This window comes from Cervus canadensis, chromosome X, assembly GCF_019320065.1.
Source record: "Cervus canadensis isolate Bull #8, Minnesota chromosome X, ASM1932006v1, whole genome shotgun sequence".
Classification (NCBI taxonomy): domain Eukaryota; kingdom Metazoa; phylum Chordata; class Mammalia; order Artiodactyla; family Cervidae; genus Cervus; species Cervus canadensis.
In genome coordinates, this window is record NC_057419.1 from 49,595,415 (window position 1) to 49,614,763 (window position 19,349).

Here is a 19,349-nt window from a genome sequence, read left to right on the forward strand (position 1 = left end):
ACCTTATGGCAGAAAGCGAAGAAGAACTAAAGAGCCTCTTGATGAAAGTGAAAGAGGAGAGTGAAAAAGTTGGCTTAAAATTCAACATTCAGAAAACTAAGATCATGGCATCTGGATCCATCACTTCATGGCAAATAGATGGGGAAACAACGGAAACTGTGACAGACTTTATTTTACTTGGCTCCAAAATCACTGCAGATGGTGACTGCAGCCATGAAAGTAAAAGATGCTTTCTCCTTGAAAGCTATGACCAACCAAAGCTATGACCAAAGAAAAGCTATGACCAACCTAGACAGCATATTAAAAAGCAGAGACAGTACTTTGCCAGCAAAGGTCCATCTAGTCAAAGCTATAGTTTTCTTCCAGTCATCATGTATGGATGTGAGAGTTGGACTATGAAGAAAGCTGAGCAGAGAAGAATTGATGCTTTTGAACTGTGGTGTTGGAGAAGACTCTTGAGAGTCCCTTGGACTGCAAGGAGATCCAACCAGTCCATCCTAAAGGAGATCAGTCCTAAATATTCATTGGAAGGACTGATGCTGAAGCTGTAGCTTCAGTACTTTGGCCACCTGATGCAAAGAACTAACTCATTTGAAAAGGCCCAAATGCTGGGAAAGATTGAAGGCAGGAGGAGAAGGGGACGGCAGAGTATGAGATGGTTGAATGGCGTCACCGACTCAATGGACATGAGTTTGCGTAAACTGTGGCAGTTGGTGATGGACAGGGAGGCCTGGCATGCTGCAGTCCTTGGGGTCACAAAGAGTCGGGCATGACTGAGCAACTGAACTGAACTGTGCTTTCAAAGATGGGACGTGCCTCACTTCTTTCTTCAGCCAGCTTTGTCTCATGCCTTTCAACCTTGGCCATTGACAGCTCTACCTTTGTAACTGCTTTTTCTTTCTTGCTCATCTCTTATTGGGAATCCCTGACTGATAATGACCCTGTGACTGCCCCTCTTTGTTTGGGTGGATAGTGGTCATGTGGCCACATTTGAGGCCCTTGCCAGTCCTATATCATTCATCCTCTGCAGCTTAGATTTCCTCCTAAAGCTAGTATGTGGCCTCGCCCAGTCTTTGACACACTCTGTATTAGGGAGAATTTGGTAGAATTCTTCTCCCACCACTCTAGATCATTTGAGAATATTCTTAACAAAAATAATTTGATTTGTGTAATTCACCTGCTGCTGCTTCTTGAACAGTGTTGACTGCCCTATGGGATGGATGTGTGTGTTGAGTATTTATTCAATGTTGCCTTCTCTTTCCCAGGATGCTCCAGGATGAAGCGCCATAGAAATATCAGCAGCAGTGACAGTTCAGAGGACAGTGAGTAGAACCAGCCAACAGCTGGTAACTCTGTATCTATAATCCTTGAGAGTTTCTTTGACTTGAGAACAAGCTATTTCATGCTTCTTTCAATGGGTTAAAAAATAATGTTTCTAAGAAGGAAAACTTGGGGTACCATTTTTCTTACTTGTTTAAATTCCATTAGACATAGCTAAGTTAGATGAGAGAATTGGTTTTGTGTGGCATATAGCATTTTTTTTTTTGCACTTTTTATTTACCCGGGCAACAAAAGCCACATCTACCAATGGAACAGTGCTTTTCTAGAAAGAAAAGTGTGAGAGCATAAATTTTAGGCCCTACAGTTTTATTTTAGCTGAGGTACTAAGTGTTTGGATGAGTCATAATTCGTAAAAGACAACAACTTTATTAACAGTAGCATTTGGAAAATGCTGAAGGATAGGCAGATTACTTGCTCCACATTTTTAGTTTTTTCAGTTGCTTTTGCAGATACTTTTTCTCTAGATGGAACATAAATTGTCTTGTTCTAAATTATAATGAAATATGATTATACCAAATTGAATCTCCTCTGTATTAGCATTGTTGAAGCTTTTGCACCCTGGGATGTTACCTATAAGTGTCATTAAACTCCTTTATGAGGCTTTGGTGGTTGCAATTTAACTATTTTCTTCAGTAATATGAGGTCACTGTGCTCTTCTCCATCATATATTTCACATACTCTTGGATGACATTTAGTTATAATAGCAGGTAATAAGTCTCAGTATTTTTTCTAATTATCTTTTACAGATCCTTCCACTTCCTCTACTTTTGGCCCAATGTATAGGAGCAAGTCAAAAATGCCAAATGAACGCAAGAAGCCTGCCGAGGTGAGATCAGATATTATTATTTTTTTACATTTACTGCATAAATTTTTATATAAATTACTGTTCAATAACATTCTCTTTCTCTTTTTTCCTTTTGTTTTCATTTTTATGTTTTTTTTTTCATTTATTTTTATAAGTTGGAGGCTAATTACTTTACAATATTGTAGTGGTTTTTGTCATACATTGACATGAATCAGCCATGGATTTACAAGTATTCCCCATCCCGATCCCCCCTCCCACCTCCCTCTCCACCCGATTCCTCTGGGTCTTCCCAGTGCACCAGGCCCGAGCACTTGTCTCATGCATCCAGCCTGGGCTAGCTACCTTCTTCCTACATATCTACAATACCCAGATCTTAGAGATGTGAGGAGTAAACTATGTTCCAGTGGATAGGCTTGTATTTCTGATGAAAACAAGTCTATCTACTTTTTTTTCAAGAAAGATTCCATTTTATTTTTCCTTTGGGAAAACAGTGGTCTACACTCTGCTTTCATTTTGGTAATAACACCTAAGTGCCTGGATTTAGAATATAAATCCTTCCCTAGCCAAGAAGTCAGAGTAAGCCAGAGAATTGGGATGGACCAAAAGAGCCAGTGATCTGGCCTATTGTGGGAAAGAGCTAAGTTGGTAAGTGGGAGGCAATGCAGAAAGGGTAGATGAAGAAGTCATTGATAGAGAAGGAAAAGACTGGGTTGGACGTCTTTGGGGCTATGGTAAATGTTCACAGCCTTCAGGGCACTACCACCAAGCCAGGAAAACTGGCCCAGTCCTTGTGAGACTGGTCATCTTCTGCCTCAAGGGTAGCAAAGTGCCAGAGTTGCACTTGGATTTGAAAATAGTTTAGTGGATCTTACAGACTTTCCTCTGTGATAATTAAATGATAAGAAACTGATCTTACCTATCTTCACTTCTACTATAAGTAGTCTTCCTTGGCTGCAAAGGAAAAGAGAATGTATTAGTTAACTATTGCAGCATTATATGTTATCACAAAGTTAGTGGCTTAAAGCAGCACGTTTATTATCAGTTTCTGTGGGTCAGGAGTCTGGTTACAGCGTGACTAGGTTCTCTCTGTTCAAGGTCTTTCAAGGCTGCAGTCAGTGTGCTGCCTGGGCTATGTTCTCATCTGGAAGTTTGACTAGGGAAGAATTTGTTTCCAAGTTCATTCAAGTTGCTGGCAGAATTCATCTTCTGGCTGGAGTACTGAGAGGTTCCTGTTTGTTGTTGTTGTTGGCTTTTGGTAGAGGACCATCCTCCACTCCTAGGTTGCTTGTAGTTCTTTGCCATGTGGCCTTCTCCATCTGTCCTCTCAAAACACAGTAGCCTACTTTGAAATCCAGTAAGGGGAGAGTCTTTGACTCCAGTCTGACTGAGGCTTATATAACATAATCATGAGAATGATGTCCCATCATGTTTGCCATTTTCTATTGACTAGAAACAAGGCCAGGTTCCATTTGACCTCATGCAAGTGTGGTGGGGGGAGGCATTGCTTTCGGGTGTCAGAGAGAGCATTTCTCCCTTTCTCAGAGGTCACTTTTCTGTCTTTTGCCAGGGATCTTTCTGGGCACAGTAGACTATCAGTGTGTATTTGTATGTGTCTGTGTCATACAGAAAAACTTAGGAAATAAAATACACATAAACAGGAGCAAAACAAATTTCCCACCTATCCAGAGGAGGCTTTGACTGCAGAATTGATGAGAAAGAAACCTTGCTACTTTCCCATTTAGGACAACCAGTCCTAGAACATAAAGTGACTCAAGAGCTTGGGTCGCAAGGCCTGCTGCCTCAAAGTTAGAATATCATTCTTTTGCAAAAGATAGAAGACCTGGGCTACTGGAAGCAGATTTTTTTTCATTTATATGCCCCATTCTGTTACAAAAGAAAGAGCCTGATATTGTATAGCAAAACCAGCGTTGGCATTAGAAGAGATTGATTCCATGTTTTGCTGGTTTATTTCATCTCTCTGAGGTAATTTGTTTTGTTGTTATAACATGAATATTATCACATCTACCTCTCATAGGTTCCATTTATTGAAATTTTATGTGCTAGAGCTTTATATTAGATCATCTGATTATTTCCCAAAAGTAAGCAATTATAAAAATATTCTTAGATGCTTCCATCATTTAAAAATTTTATTTAATAACTAATTTATATCTGTATGAACTCATGTGTATTTATTTTATACTTTGGGTTACAATCTAATACTACATAATATATTGTGTTGCCAAAGTTAGTCTGTAATCAGTGAAATTATCTCTTATTTTTCTCTTTTCAATATCTATTGATTTCTGCTCTTATTTTTTATTTTCTTCCTTTTTGCTTTAGTTTTATTCTGTACTTTTTTCTAGACTCTTGAGGTTAATGCTTAGGCTTTGAAAGGTTTCCTTTTTTCTAATATAAGAATTTTAGTGCTGTAAATTTCCCTTTAAATATTGCTTAGCTTCACCGCGTTAATTTTGGTATGTTTATTTTCATTTTCATCCATTTCAGTATTTTTATTTTCCTTGAAACTTCCTCTTTGACATGTGTATTATTTAGAAAAGTGTTGTTTAGTTTTCGAGCATTTGGAGACTTTTCTTACTATCTTTCTGTTACTGATTTCTAGTTTGAGTTCACTTTTGTCACAGAACATAATCTGTATGGTTTTAGTTCTTTTACAGGTGTCAAAGTTTGTTTTCTGGCACAAGATATGGTTTATCTTGGTGAATATTTCAGGGACACTTGAAAACAATGTGTATTATGCTGCTGTTGGGTCCTATTGGTTGATGGTACTCTTCTGTATCCTGGCTGATTTTCTGCCTAGTAGTATTATCAGTTGTTTAGAGAGGGCTGTAGCAGTCTCCAGCTGTAATCGTGGGTTTGCCTCTTTCTCTTTTCATTTCTTTCAGATTTGCTTTGTGTATTTTTAAGTTCTATTGTTAACTGCATACATATTTAGGATTACTGTACCTTTTTGGTGAATTTATCATGTAATGTCACTCTTTGTCTTTGGTAATTTTATTTTTCCTGAAGTCTGTACTATCTAATACTGTTTCTGGCTTTCTTTTGATTCATGTTTACATGGTATATGGTATATTTTTCCATCCTTTTACTTTTAATTTGCACATATGGTTTTTATTTGAAATGAGTTTCTTATATAGTTGAGTCATTTTTTACTCTTTAAATCTCTATCTCTATATTGGTATATTTAAAACACTTATAGTTAATGTAATTTTTATTATGATTTCGTTTAAGTCTGCCATTTTACTTTTCTTCTATTTATTTTCTCTGGGTTTTTTTTTTTCCTCTTTTATTTTCTGTCTTGTGGATTACTTGAATATTTTTTAAAATTCCATGTTGATTTTTTTTCTTTTTTTGACTGTGGCATGCAGCTTACAGGATCTTAGTTCCCCAACCAGGGATTGAACCTGAGCTCTCAGCAGTGAAAGCAAAGAGTCCCAACCACTGGACCATCAGGGAATTTCCCCCATATTGATTTTTTCTGTGGTGGCTTTAAGATTTAGAGACACATATATCTTTGTGTAGATTTTTAGTGGTTGCTCTTGAGAAGCAATCTTTTAAAGAGAGGACCATCTTCCAAAATGAGTTCTCAGTCTACTGTTCTCTACATTTTATATATACTATTTTGAGTGAAGTAAAGGAAGGCTACCACCATTTAGGTTTGTTTATCCACCCCCCACTTTTATCATATAATTATTTAAATATTTTCTCTACATACATTGAGAACTACATTAGACAATGTTAGAATATTTGCTTCAACCATAAAGTATTATTATAAAATTCAAGAGGAAAGGAGTAGTCTATTTTATTTACCCATATTTTTATTCTCTTGTTCTTTCTTTCTTCCTGATATTCCAACTTATTCCTTTTGTTTCCTTTCTCTATGAAGAACTCCATTTAGCTATTCTTTTAGGGGAAATCTGCTAGTGATAAATTCTAGTTTTCATTCATTCAAGAATGTCTTGGTTTTGCCCGAAGGATATTTTCACATGATATAGAATTCTGGTTTGACAAAACTTTTTTCAGCACTTGAAAAATGTGCTAGTTCCTTCTTGCCTCCATGGTTTCTAATGAGAGAAATCTGTTCTCATTCAAATGGTTGCTCTCCTGTAGGTAATTAGTCATTTCTTTTCCAGTTGCCTTTAAGATTTTTCTTCATCTTTAGTTTTCCAAAGAAAACTTTACAACTGCATACCTGGGCATAGATTTCTTTGGATTTATCCTGTTTGAAATTTGATTCTAAGTTAGATTGTATAATCTAAGTTTATATCTTCTGCCAAGTTTGTGAAATTTTCAACCATTATTTCTTCAGCTGTTTTTCAGCTTCACCTTTTTTTCTCTTCTTCTTTTGAGACTTCAGTTGCTTGAATGTTAGATATTTTGTTATTTTCCCACAGATCCTTGAGACTCATTTTTTCCAGTGTATATTCTTTCTGTTGGTTAGATTAAGTTCTCTTGTTCCCTGATTCTTTTTTTTTTTTTTTTTTGGTAGGTAAAAAAGTTTTATTTACTTACTTAAATTTCTCCTAAAATATAAAAACCTGAATGGTTTCCTGAATTGCAGCTTTTGGCAGTAAATAAAGGTCAGTGCAAAGAACAGTAAGCCCCAAGTTTCTGTAGCAGCTTTTTATTTTTCCCCGAAAAAGAGAGTCCATTTTCCTAAAGAGACATTCATTCAGATGAGATGTATATAAGGGTTTTTTGCTAAAGTGCTAAAAATCGTATAATTCCTATAACTCTAGGTAAGAATCACAACAGGAAGAAAGCATTAACTTAAATACTCCAGGTCACTGCAAATTCTGCAAAGTCCCTGTTGTCTGTGACAGGAGAAGAATCTGACATGTACATACTTGAACTAAAATCTAGGCCACAATGCTCTAAAACTTTATTTACTGGTCTGTAATTCATTAACATACTGAAAGACTTACTCAAATCTAATAATGTGGTAACAAGACCTGAGAGTGTTTTGTAAAAGTTTGTTTTAGAAATCCTTAAATAAACTTAATTTGCCAATTTTCTATTCTGTTTTCTATATTTTTCTTTGTTTCATTGGTCTCCTTTGCTTTCCACAAATTCCTAAGGACAGTCCCTAAAAAAATTATTAGTCCTGTTGTTTGGTTGGAGGTGAACTTTTCCCAACAGTCCTCAGGTCTGTGGATGTCCAGAGTATAAATCTGGTGAGCCACATGGGCTCCTGTAGCAGCCAGAGCAGTGTAGTAGGGTGCAGTCTGGCCGCTCTTCACTCCCACCAGGCTCAGCGCCCCCAGCAGGCCACACTGAAACCACTGAGCCACTTCTTGGTGTCTTCACAGAACTGCAGTGCCGTGGACTTAAGCCCGATCAAAGCGTCATCTCTTATTCTGATGGGCATAGATAGTATTGTATATTAGAGTCCACATAATTCCAGAAAATAAAGAGGAAGGCAAACAGATGGATCACAGGAGCCCTTGATAGCAGACCACCCAAGTAATGCTCCCCAATTAAATGTCAATCCCAAGGCTAACTGAGGCCCGTATGTAATTCCTTTCTTTAGCGGGTAGGTGATGACAAGAAGTAGGGATGCTGCTCCAAGAGCTGTAGTAATTCAGACACAGAAGAATGCCCAGGGCCAAGGTCAGCTGTTCGCCAAGAAAAACAAAGGATCAAAAAGTTGAAATATCTCCTGCAGCTATTGGGCAACTTGCTGTTCTTGTAACCTTTTTATCATAGTCCTGGGCCCACATGTCATTAATAGTACAGCCTGCTTCACACATCAGAACAGCTCCAATGCCAGGGAGAGATAACATGTACCAGTCTGGGAGACAACTTGGGTTTGCTGCCAGACCAGTGCTCCAAGTACATGATAAACAGAGCAGCCGGGTTCCTAGGGGCTTGTCTAACTGCATGAGGCACAGGTAGGGCTGCAGAGGGCGGGGCACCAAGTTCACAATCATGGCTGCCAACAGGCTCAGTGGATGCCCGCTTGGCCCCTGCCTGGCCGAGGGCTGCCAGTTTGCAGTGTGGAACCCATGGGCCATGCATAGGAGGGCCAGGGAGCGGCTGCCTGAGCCCCACAGCCATGCCTGCACCCCAGCACTCAGGCCCCATGCCGCCCACTCCCAGCATGGTGTTCCTGTCCCGATTCTTTATTCTATTAATTCCATTATTCTATTGAGCCTATAGTATGTATTTATGTTAACTATTATGTTCAGTTCAGTTGCTCAGTTGTGTCCGACTCTCTGCGACCCCATGGACTGCAGCATGCCAGGCTTCCCTGTCCATCACCGACTCCCGGAGCCTACTTAAACTCATGTCCATTGCATCAGTGATGCCATCTAGCCATCTCATCCTCTGCTGTCCCCTTCTCCGGCCTTCAATCTTTCCCAGTATCAGGGTCTTTTTCAATGAGTCAGCTCTTTGCATCAGGTGGCCAAAATATTGAAGTTTCAGCTTCAGCATCAGTCCTTCCAATGAGTATTTAGGACTGATTTCCTTTAGGACGGACTGGTTGGATCTCCTTGCAGTCCAAGGGACTCTCAAGAGTCTTCTTCAACACCACAGTTCAAAAGCATCAATTCTTCTCTGCTCAGCTTACTTTACAGTCCAACTCTCACATCCATACATGACCACTGGAAAAAACTATAGCTTTGACTAGATGGACCTTTGTTGGCAAAGTACTGTCTCTGCTTTTTAATATGCTGTCTAGGTTGGTCATAGCTTTTCTTCCAAGGAGCAAGTGTCTTTTAATTTCATGGCTGCAGTCACCATCTGCAGTGATTTTGGAGCCAAGTAAAATAAAGTCTGTCACAGTTTCCGTTGTTTCCCCATCTATTTGCCATGAAGTGATGGATCCAGATGCCATGATCTTAGTTTTCTGAATGTTGAATTTTAAGCCAACTTTTTCACTCTCCTCTTTCACTTTCATCAAGATGCTCTTTAGTTCTTTGCTTTCTGCCATAAGGGTGGTGTCATCTGCGTTATCTGAGGTTATTGATATTTTTCCTGGCAATCTTGATTCCAGCTTGTGCTTCATCCAACCTGGCATTTCTCATGATGTACTCTGCATATATGTTAAATAAGCAGGGAGACGATATACAGCCTTGACGTACTCCTTTCCTGATTTGGAACCAGTCTGTTGTTCCATGTCCAGTTCTAACTGTTGCTTCTTGACCTGCATACAGATTTCTCAGGAGGCAGGTCAGGTAGTCTGGTATTCCCTTTTCTTTAAGAATTTTCCAGAGTTTGTTGTGATCCACACAGTCATAGGCTTTGGCATAGTCAATACAGCATAAATAGATGTTTTTCTGGAACTCTCTTGCTTTTTTGATGATCCAGTGGATGTTAGCAATTTGATCTCTGGTTCCTCTGCCTTTTCTAAATCCAGCTTGAACATCTGGAAGTTCACGGTTCATGGACTGTTAAAGCCTGGCTTAGAGAACTTTGAGCATTACTTTGCTAGTGTGTGCGATGACTATAATTGTGCAATAGTTTGAACATTCCTTGGCATTGCCTTTTTTTGGGGATTGGAATGAAAACTGACCTTTTCCAGTCCTGTGGCCACAGCTGAGTTTTCCAAATTTGCTGGCATATTGAGTGCAGCACTTTCAGGGCATCATCTTTTAGGATTTGAAATAGCTTAACTGTAATTCCATCAACTCCACTAGCTTTGTTCGTAGTGATGCTTTCTAAGGCCCACTTGACTTCACATTCCAGGATGTCTGGCTCTAGGTCAGTGATCACACCATTGTGATTATCTGGGTCATTAAAATCTGTTGTATATAATTCTTCTGTGTATTCTTGCCACCTCTTAATCTCTTCTGCTTCTGTTAGGTCCATACCATTTCTGTCCTTTATTGTGCCCATCTTTGCATGAAATGTTCCCTTGGTATCTCTAATTTTCTTGAAGAGATCACTGATCTTTCCCATTCTATTGTTTTCCTCTATTTCTTTGCATTGATCACTGAGGAAGGCTTTCTTGTCTCTCCGTGCTCTTCTTTGGAACTCTGCATTCAGATGCTTTTATCTTTCCTTTTCTCCTTTGCCTTTTGCTTCTCTTCTTTTCTCAGCTATTTGTAAGGCCTCCTCAGACAACCATTTTTCCTTTTTGCATTTCTTTTTCTTAGGGATGGTCTTGATCACTGCCTCCTGTACCATGTCACAAACCTCTGTCCAAAGTTCTTCAGGCCCTCTCTGTATCAGATCTAATCCCTTGAATCTATTTGTTACTTCCACTGTAAGGGATTTGATTTAGGTCATACCTGAATGGTCTAGTGATTTTCCCTACTTTCTTCAGTTTTAAGTCTGAATTTGGAAATAAGGAGTTCATGATTATTTTATTATTTCATTTCAAAGTTTCCATTTGGTTTTTCTTTATATCCTCTTATTTTTTTGCTGAAACTTTCATTTTTCCAAACATGTTTGTAATTTCTTGTTGAAGCACTTTTGTGATGGCTGCTTTAAAATCCTTGTCAGATAATTTAAACATTTGTGTCATCTCGGTGTCAGTGTCTATTTATTAGTCTCTTCTCATTCCTGGTTCTTAGTATTCTTGGAAATTTTCTGTTGCATCCTGGGCTAGGTTTTCGTGGGGCGGGGGTGGGGGGTTATTATGTTAACAGACACCAGGTCTTTTTTAAATTTTATTTTTTTGTTCATTTCATTTTTGGCCATGCTGGATCTTCATTGTTGCACAGGCTTTTTTCTAGTTGTGGAGAGCAGGGGCTACTCTTTAGTTGCAATGCATGGGCTTCTCATTTCAGTGACTTCTCTTACTGCAGAACATGGGCAAGTGGGCTTCAATAGTTGCAGCACATGGGCTCAGTAGTTGTGGCTCCTGGGCTCTAGAGCACAGGCTCGATAGTTGTGGTGCACTGGCTTAGTTGCTTTGAAGCATGTGGGATCCTCCCGGATCAAGAATCAAACCCACGTCTCTGGCATTGGCAGGTTGTTTCTTTACCAGTGATCCACCAAGGAAGCCCAGACACTAAGTCTTATTTAAATCTGTTTTGGCAGGCCTCCATAATAACCAGACCAGTGGGGAAGAGACATGCTGACTTTTTACCACCAGTTGCAGATTTCCTTACACTCTTCATCCTAGTTCTGTTATCTTTCTAGGAAGGTAGTTCTGTTCTTTCTCTGGGAATGGGGAAGGGTAACTCATTACTACTTGGCAGGGGTGGAAATCCGCATTTTGTTGCCACTCCACCAGGGAGTGGTGTGGTAACAGGTACTGCATTACTGATGGATAGTGGCGACAGTCTAGGCTCCCTACCCAGTCTTTACTGATATCACATTGAGGAGGAGGAGGAGAGCCTTGTTATTGCTAGGTGAGAGTGGATGTCAAAGCCTCTCAGATGATGTCATTAGTGCCACAGGGATTGTTCTTTTTATAAAACATTTTTATCATCTTTTTTGAATATTCTTATAGCATACAATTCATCTACTTAAAATGTATAATTCAGTGGGTTTTAGTATATTCACAGAGTTGTGTGGGTAACCGTTACCACAGTCTAAATTTAGAACATTTTCATCACCTCAGAAAGAAACACCCTGTCCATTAGCAGTTAACTCCCCAGACCCCACTCCCAGCCACTGGCAACCACTAATCTAATTTCTGTTTCTATGGTTTTGCCGATTCTGGACATTCCATATAAATGGAATCATACAATATATGGCCTTTTGTGACTGGCTTCTTTCACTTTACATAACATTTTCAAGATTTATCCATGTTGTAGCATGTATCAGTACTTCATTTCCATTTTATGACCAAATGATATTCCATTATATGCATATATCACATTTTAAAATCAGTTCTTTAGTTGATAGAAAATTGGGTCGTCTCCATTTTTGGAATATTATGAGTAATGAAGCTGTGAGCATTCATATACATGTTTTTAGGTGGACATATGTTTTCAAAAACACCTAGGTGTAGGATTTCTGAGTCCTGTGGTAACTGTTTAACCACTTGAGAGAATGCCAGACTGTCTTCCAAAGGGGCTTCATCAGTTTATATTACCACCAGCAGCATACAAGGGTGTTTGAAATAGTTCTTACTATGGGTACCAGAGACTTGGAATTCCTCTGGTGACCTTGTTTTTGTCTCCTCTCTTGACCTTTTCCTTTATGCTTGTCCTCAGAGATTTTGTCTTCTGCAGCTCTTCTAGTATAGCTACTGTTATCATTGGAGGCGTTAGTGTGGTGGTAAGGGTATTAAATGTTTAGGATATTTAGGAGGGATAATGGTCTCTATTCTTCTGATTACATCTCAATCTTGGGAGTGTGTAGTAGTCCTGTGTTTGGGAGCAAAGTTGGGGAATGACCTTCAGGGATAGAGCATTTTGCCCCTGCCCACTATTATCCTGTCTGCCTGTAGCAGGTATCCTCTGGTATTCTCAGTCTGTGTCCTTGAGATTCTCTCTCTTGAGATAAAGGCTTGTTTCTCCCTTGAGTAACACAGGGAAGCTGAGGCTGGGTGCGTCTCCCTTCCCATAGCACTAGTCAAATTATTTCAGTGCCCTTACTTGAAATCCTTCCTCTGTAGATGAAGCCTTTTGTTCAATAAGGGAGCCAGGACACTGAACACCAGCAACCCAGACAGTACCCCTGGGGGAGCTTTTTCTCCAGGCTCTCTCCCTAACTTCCCTGTGAGAGCCCTCCTAGGTTTCAAGAGAAAAAGCTTACAAGAAGGTGGGAACTCCCTATGAGTACAGCCCCCAGAAACTTCATATTCTCATAGTAGTCCCCACTTGGCCCCCAGAGATTCATCAGAATTTCTAATTTAATGTTCCTACTGTGACCTCTGCCCCAAGTAAGTAAATGCTTCTGTCCTATGTCTCCCTGCAGGCATGCTTGTCTCTCTTTGAGTCTGACCATTTGTCCTGTGACTCATTTCTCTAGTGATTTCACAAAAAATTGTTAATTTGCTGCCTCTCCTGCCTTTTTCTTCTTGTAAGAATGAGAATTTCTTTTTTCTGACTCTCTACAGGTCCAAGATGAAACCTCATGTGTTTTTTTAAAACTGGGAGTTAATCATTGAAATGCAGTATAAATGATCTTTTTCTCTGAGGCTTAATTGGCTACACAGATAGACAAATATTTTCTTTGATGTTTAGTGCTTTGCTGAGATTCCTGTGTGTGCCTCCCCCTGATTTATCCTCTAGAGAAGCATTTCCTAGGGGTGTGTGAATTCCACATATGTTCAGGGGCTTTGGTACCTTCTGAAAATTGTATGCAGACTTTTAAGAATATGTTTTTATGTATATTTTTTTTCTGAGCTAGTAGCCTTCTGATTCTCAAGTGGGCCCCTATTCTTGAAGAGGTTTTTAAAAAGCTAATTGCTGTAGAAAAAGTTCATAATACTAGGTGACCAATTTGAATATATTAAAAAGTCTTTCATTTTTTTCTCAAAGCCTGGATATTTTCACCTAATATTAGTCTAACTGGTCTATAAAACATATCAATCTATCTTAAAAGATTGACTGCATGTCTCCTCTAGGCCTAGAGTCTCATTTGTTATATCTGAGACTTTCATAGCAGCAGGGTGAAAGCTCATATATTTCAAGTCAGCAGAATACACTGCATACTCTTAAATAGAGCCTATTCATATCATTTTACCTGTATCTCTAACAAACTTGATTATTTGGTTTTCTGACCCACAGCAGATAAAAAGTACTAAGCTTGCAAATGCACACTTATTGTACAAAAAGGGACATTGAGGAATGGGAGAAAAGCTTTCAAAGCAAACTTCAGTTGTCATCTCTTATGCAAAAATTGCTCAGATCTTTAAGTCAGACTCAGTTGCTCCCACTCCTCCATTACCAGGATATATCAGTATCATGGTAAAACCTCTGTGTGATACAGGGTAAGGAGAATTATCAAACCTACCTAAGCAGCCTAAAAGTACATTGCTTTTTGGGAATCAGTGTTTCAGTTGCTGTCAGCCCATAGCCATCAGAAATGTCCTATTTACTCTTTATAAGAAACCAAAGAATTATTTTAAACTATCTGAAAGTTATGTCCATGATTTTTAAAGCTTTAAACTGAGAAATAAGTTTCACTTCACTGGAAAAACCACTGTGGGACATAATGTCTTGACAACATTGGCTATTTTTGTTTATAGAAATTCTTTGCTAGGCTTTCTCTGCTTTGAATGGTTTATTCTTTTTAGATAACCTAAAAAGTCTCTTTTTGCCTTAAGATTTATAATTCTAAGAAAATCACTAACAGTTTATTCCTTTTGATTAGATATAGTTACTGTGTTTGCAGCTTTTTTTAAAAATGCTTTTGGGGTGACATCTGTTTGTCATCAGTTATGTATAGTTTTAGATTTAGTGACTATGAATCAAAACTGATTAATCTCTCTGCTTCGTTATACATGGACCAGACAGTGTTCCCCTTTGTGTCATGTAGGAAGTAAATGTTTTGGCTTTTCCTCTAAAAAATGTCACAGAAATGTTCAGACTAGCTATGCTTTAAGAAACTGCCCACTGAGAGATGTTAATGAGAACAGTAAAAGCCAGAGCTGTCCATGAAGGGCATTTTCATTTTGTGGCTCTGGCAGGTTAAGCATTGATATTCTAATTGAATTCATAGTGAGGCCTCCTTTGTTTCTGCAAGCATCTGAGAGGCCAGGATGGGCATGCACTGTTGGACTTGGCATAGCTTCTGGGCTGTATGTTAGGCTGTGAATTCCCTCTTTGACCATAAATGAGCAGATATCTGGTAAGTACAAAGTCTTTTTGTTTCAGGAACTTTTGGGGAAACTACCAGTGCATATAAAGTAGGAAAACAATTAAGAACTTGTAAAACTTCTAAACTTCATTACCTAGGTCAGTGTCAACATCCAGATCCCTCATTCACAATCTTTAATTTAGCAGCAAATAGCCATGTTTCATTTTGTGAAGTTTCTGCATTACCTCGTGACCTATAGAATGTTGGTTAAAGTTCTCGATGGGGCTCTTGCTTGGGAACACTGTCTTTGGAAGTCAGACCATCCACGTTTTAGTTGAGCCATGAACTCACGTCTCCTTTCACCTATCAACAATTAATTTATGGACTGGAAAAGAGAACTTTCTGCTTTTAGAACTAAATCTGAGACTATGTTGATGATAGTAAAATAACTGCAGCTGGAGTTTATTTAACAATTACCATGAGCCCAATACCATGCTAAAGATCTTTACATAAATTCACGTATTTAATCCCTACAACTACCCCAGTGAGGTTAAGTGTTCTTATTCTTGTTTTACAGATAAGTAAACTGAGACATAGACAATTTAGACAACTTCCCCAAACTAGTAAGTGGTAAAATTAGTAGACCAATCCTAGCAGTCTGTCCTTAGACCCATATTCCTTTCTTTATAAAGATTTTTAATTTATTTTTAACCATTTGAAACATTTGTTTGGTTCAAATATCAAACTATGAAACAAAATACATACAGAGAGAGCCAGCTTTTGTCTCTCTTGTCCCTATTTTCTCCCCTTTTCTCAGCGTTAAATGGTTTTCTTTGTAAGTTCTTGGCTTATCTTTTTATTGTTTCTTTATGAAAATATATACAAATATGAATGTATGTGTGTACTACTATATGTGTATAAAACTGATACCTCTATCAGGATACACTATAACTATTTTGTTTGCCCATGTTTATTTTAAAAACCTTGAAAAATACCTTTTCTTACCAGAAGCAAATTCATGAGACCAGTCTGGTAAATATATTTTGTATCACTTTGCAGATATCTTCCTGAGTACTGAACTTGCATTCCTATCCCCTCTTCAGCATTTTATGTTCTGCCTCATACTTGAAATGTTTGACTTCTACAGCAAGATAAGGCAGACTCTTGCACTCTGCCTTGAGTAAAAATGCTTCTCTGGAAACCTTGGATCTGATGCTATTTAATCTGGCTAGCTTGTAAAATTGAAATCGAGTTTACCATGTAAGTCTTTTTTTCTAAAGGTGGAAGAGAAGATTATAGTACTCATTGGATTTAGCTTTCATATGCTTAAGAAAAATAGGTATGAATTGATTGGTGTTTCTGCAGTCCCAGGTTCCCCAGACTTCACAGAGTTCCTGTTCCCTGGAGGTTTGCTATTTCTGAAGCAATGGACAAGAGCCAAATTTCATTGGCCTCTGCTTTTTCTCTTTGTCTAGAGTCTTCAAGTTTCTCTTCTGTTTGGTAAATGTGTGTATTAGGTTCCTAGGGCTGCTGTAACAAAGTACCACAAACTGGATGGCTTAAAACAACAGGAATTTATTTTCTCACAATTCTAAAGGCCAGAAGTCCAAAATTGACCAGATTGCTCCCTCCAGAAACTTTAGGGAAATTCTGTTCTTTGCTCTTCCAGGTTCTGATAGCTGTCAGCACTCATTGACTTGTGGATTAATGAATCATTCCAGTCTCTACCTCCATGGTTGTACTCCCTTCTCTTCTGTCTCAAATTTGCCTCTGCCTTTCTCTTATAAAGACACTTGTTACTGGGTTTAAGGCCCACCTGGATTTTCCAGGATGATCCTTTCATCTCAGAATCCTTAAATTATTTTTATCTGCAAAAAACTCATTTCTAAAGTAAGGTAACATTGACAGGTTCCAGAAATTAGGATGTGGACATGTTTTTGGAGTTGGGGGGGCACCATTCAGCCCACTTCCATGTCTCTAGGCTACTTAGAAAATGCTACAGAACAGATTTTCATAAGCAGTTATATCAGGTATGAAGATATGGTATATGCTATGTGATTGTTACTAAACCCAAAGCATGACTTTGCAGTTAGTTGATTTATTTTGAGAAATATATCATATGGAAAATAGTGAAATATTTTAGGAGGTTGAAAAATACTTGGTTATAGTAGTCTTTCCAGAGCTAAGGTAGGATTTCCCACAGAACCCTGTTTCATAGAGGCAGTAGTTGAGCACAATTGTAAATTGCCACCGTCTCATTAAAGGCACTCTGGTAATTTATAGAGATGGTTCAGAGTGTTCAGCAAAATGATTCAGTTGATGAAATGATCAGTGGGTGATTCAGTTTCTCCCACTGGCCACCCAGAACACTGAGCTCTGTGCAAAATATGTTAATAGATATGTCTGTGATCCTCTCTTACTTCCTTATACAAAGCATTATGTAATAAACCTCCCATTTTTGTTTCCTATAGACTTAGCTTTCTCCCCACACACTACCCAATTAATTGGCTGGGATTCTTCATAGGAAGGTCATTTTGTTACCACCTCATCACCAGCATGTTCAACGTTGGTTTCCTTTTCAGGTCATATTATTAATTCTAAATCTTCCCTAAATGAAACCAATAGGCATTTGCAGAGTTGTCCCTGCAAAGTAGCAAATGGAATGAGTCCTTATTCATTTAAATGACATCATTTGATTATATGATCATTTAGTTAGTCCTGTACTTTGTGAAATGTCAGTTTAAACAGACTACACCAACTGAGAATTAATTGCTTTATTGTATCATACTCTACACTTCAACTTTCATGGTAATGATGACCCTATATGCGAGACAGCAAAAGAGACACAGATACAAAGAACAGACTTTTGGACTCTGTGGGAGAAGGTGAGGGTGGGATGATTTGAGAGAATAGCATTGAAACATGTATATTACCACATGTGAAATAGATCACCAGTCCAAGTTCGATGCATGAAACAAGGCACTCAAAGCCAGTGCCCTGGGACAACCCTGAGGGATGGGATGGGGAGGGAGATGGGAGGGGGGTTCAGGATGGGGGACACATGTACACCCATGGCTGGTTCGTGTCAATGTATGGCAAAAACCACTACAATATTATAAAATAATTAGCCTCCAATTAAATAAATTAATTTTTTTAAATGTCTTGAACTTGAGAGGTCAGAGAAAGCAACCCAATAGTGTTAAATTCACAGAATGTTCTCCATTTATTGGATAAATCAAATAAAAAAATCACCAGAAAAAAAAGAATTCAGCAAGGTGGCAGGATATGACGTTAACATATAAAATCAATAGCTTTATAATCAAGTGGAAGATGCCTAGGGCACATTGTAATGTAGGAAGTTTAAAAAGTACTCAAAAAAAGAGTGGGGTGTGTCAAAAGTACATAGGTGCAAGCCAGCCTGAAAGAGCTCCCAGTGACCAAAGGTAGAACAGTTTGAGCATCAAAATAATTAAGAGTAATACTGAATTATAACCCAAAGAATAAAATAGATCCATGAGGCTCTGGGGGCTTCCCTCATAGCTCAGTCAGTAAAAGAATCTGCCTGCAATGCAGGAGACCTGGGTTTGATCCCTGGGTTGGGAAGATCCCCTGGAAGAGGGCATGGCAACCCACTCCATCTTGCCTGGAGACTCCCATGGACAGAGAAGCCTGGCAGGCTACAGTCCGTGGGGTCACAAGAGTCAAACACAACTTAGCAACTAAAACAACAAACCACCACATGAGGCTCTAATGATATAAATAAATAATTAAATGAATGAACAAATAAATTAGGGAGAAGGGGCAGGTCTTTTTTTTTTTTTTTACAGAGGAATTCCAATTCATAAATGTAGAGCTGGTAGAACTCAGGAAGATAACAAATCACCATTAGAATACCATAACAAAAGTAATAACTTTTGCAGGGAAAAAAATCTGTCAATGCTAAAATTAGTCCATGACAGTTTGAGGAGAAACAGGGTGTTTTTTTATAATCTCAGAGTACCTCCTCTAAGATATTTATTAAGTAGAAAGGAAAATATAGTAACCTAAGAGCTGAGAAAACCAGCAAGACACAGTATCTTAACCAACTGATCAAGTTTAACATTACCACTATGATGACATTGGCATCATACATTCCTTATATAATGGGATAAGAGGGTCTTAACATCCTTTCTGTGGCGTTTTTGCTCAAAAATGAATAACCTCAGTCTAATCATGAGAAAACATCAGACAAACCCAGATTGTACGGACGTTATATAAAGTATGTGACCGATATTCTTCAGAAGTGTCAAGGTCTGGAAAGAAAAGGAGAAACTATCACAAATTGGAGGATACAAAGGAGACATGACAACTACTGCAAAGTGTGATTCTGGATTGAATTCTGAAACAGACATTAGGGGGAAAATTAGTTGTAGATGAATGTTAATTTCCTGGTTTAGGTAATTGTACTCTGGTTATACAAGATGTTAACATTAGAGGGAAATATAAGGATATATGGGATCTCTGTATTATTTTTGTAACTTCTCTGTAATACTAAAATTAT

The 19,349-nt window shown here is 38.5% G+C and overlaps 1 protein-coding gene across 2 annotated transcripts in view; it reads left to right on the top strand.

The window, feature by feature from the left end:
* JADE3 (jade family PHD finger 3) overlaps window positions 1-19,349 on the top strand; it is a 138,673-nt gene that overhangs the window by 69,673 nt on the left and 49,651 nt on the right. For both annotated transcript variants that reach the window (XM_043458604.1, XM_043458603.1), the window contains exons 2-3: window positions 1,266-1,322; window positions 2,088-2,167. In XM_043458604.1, the coding sequence (XP_043314539.1) occupies window positions 1,277-1,322; window positions 2,088-2,167 (126 nt within the window). In that variant the 5' untranslated portion in view covers window positions 1,266-1,276. The remainder of the gene's footprint in view (window positions 1-1,265; window positions 1,323-2,087; window positions 2,168-19,349) is intronic.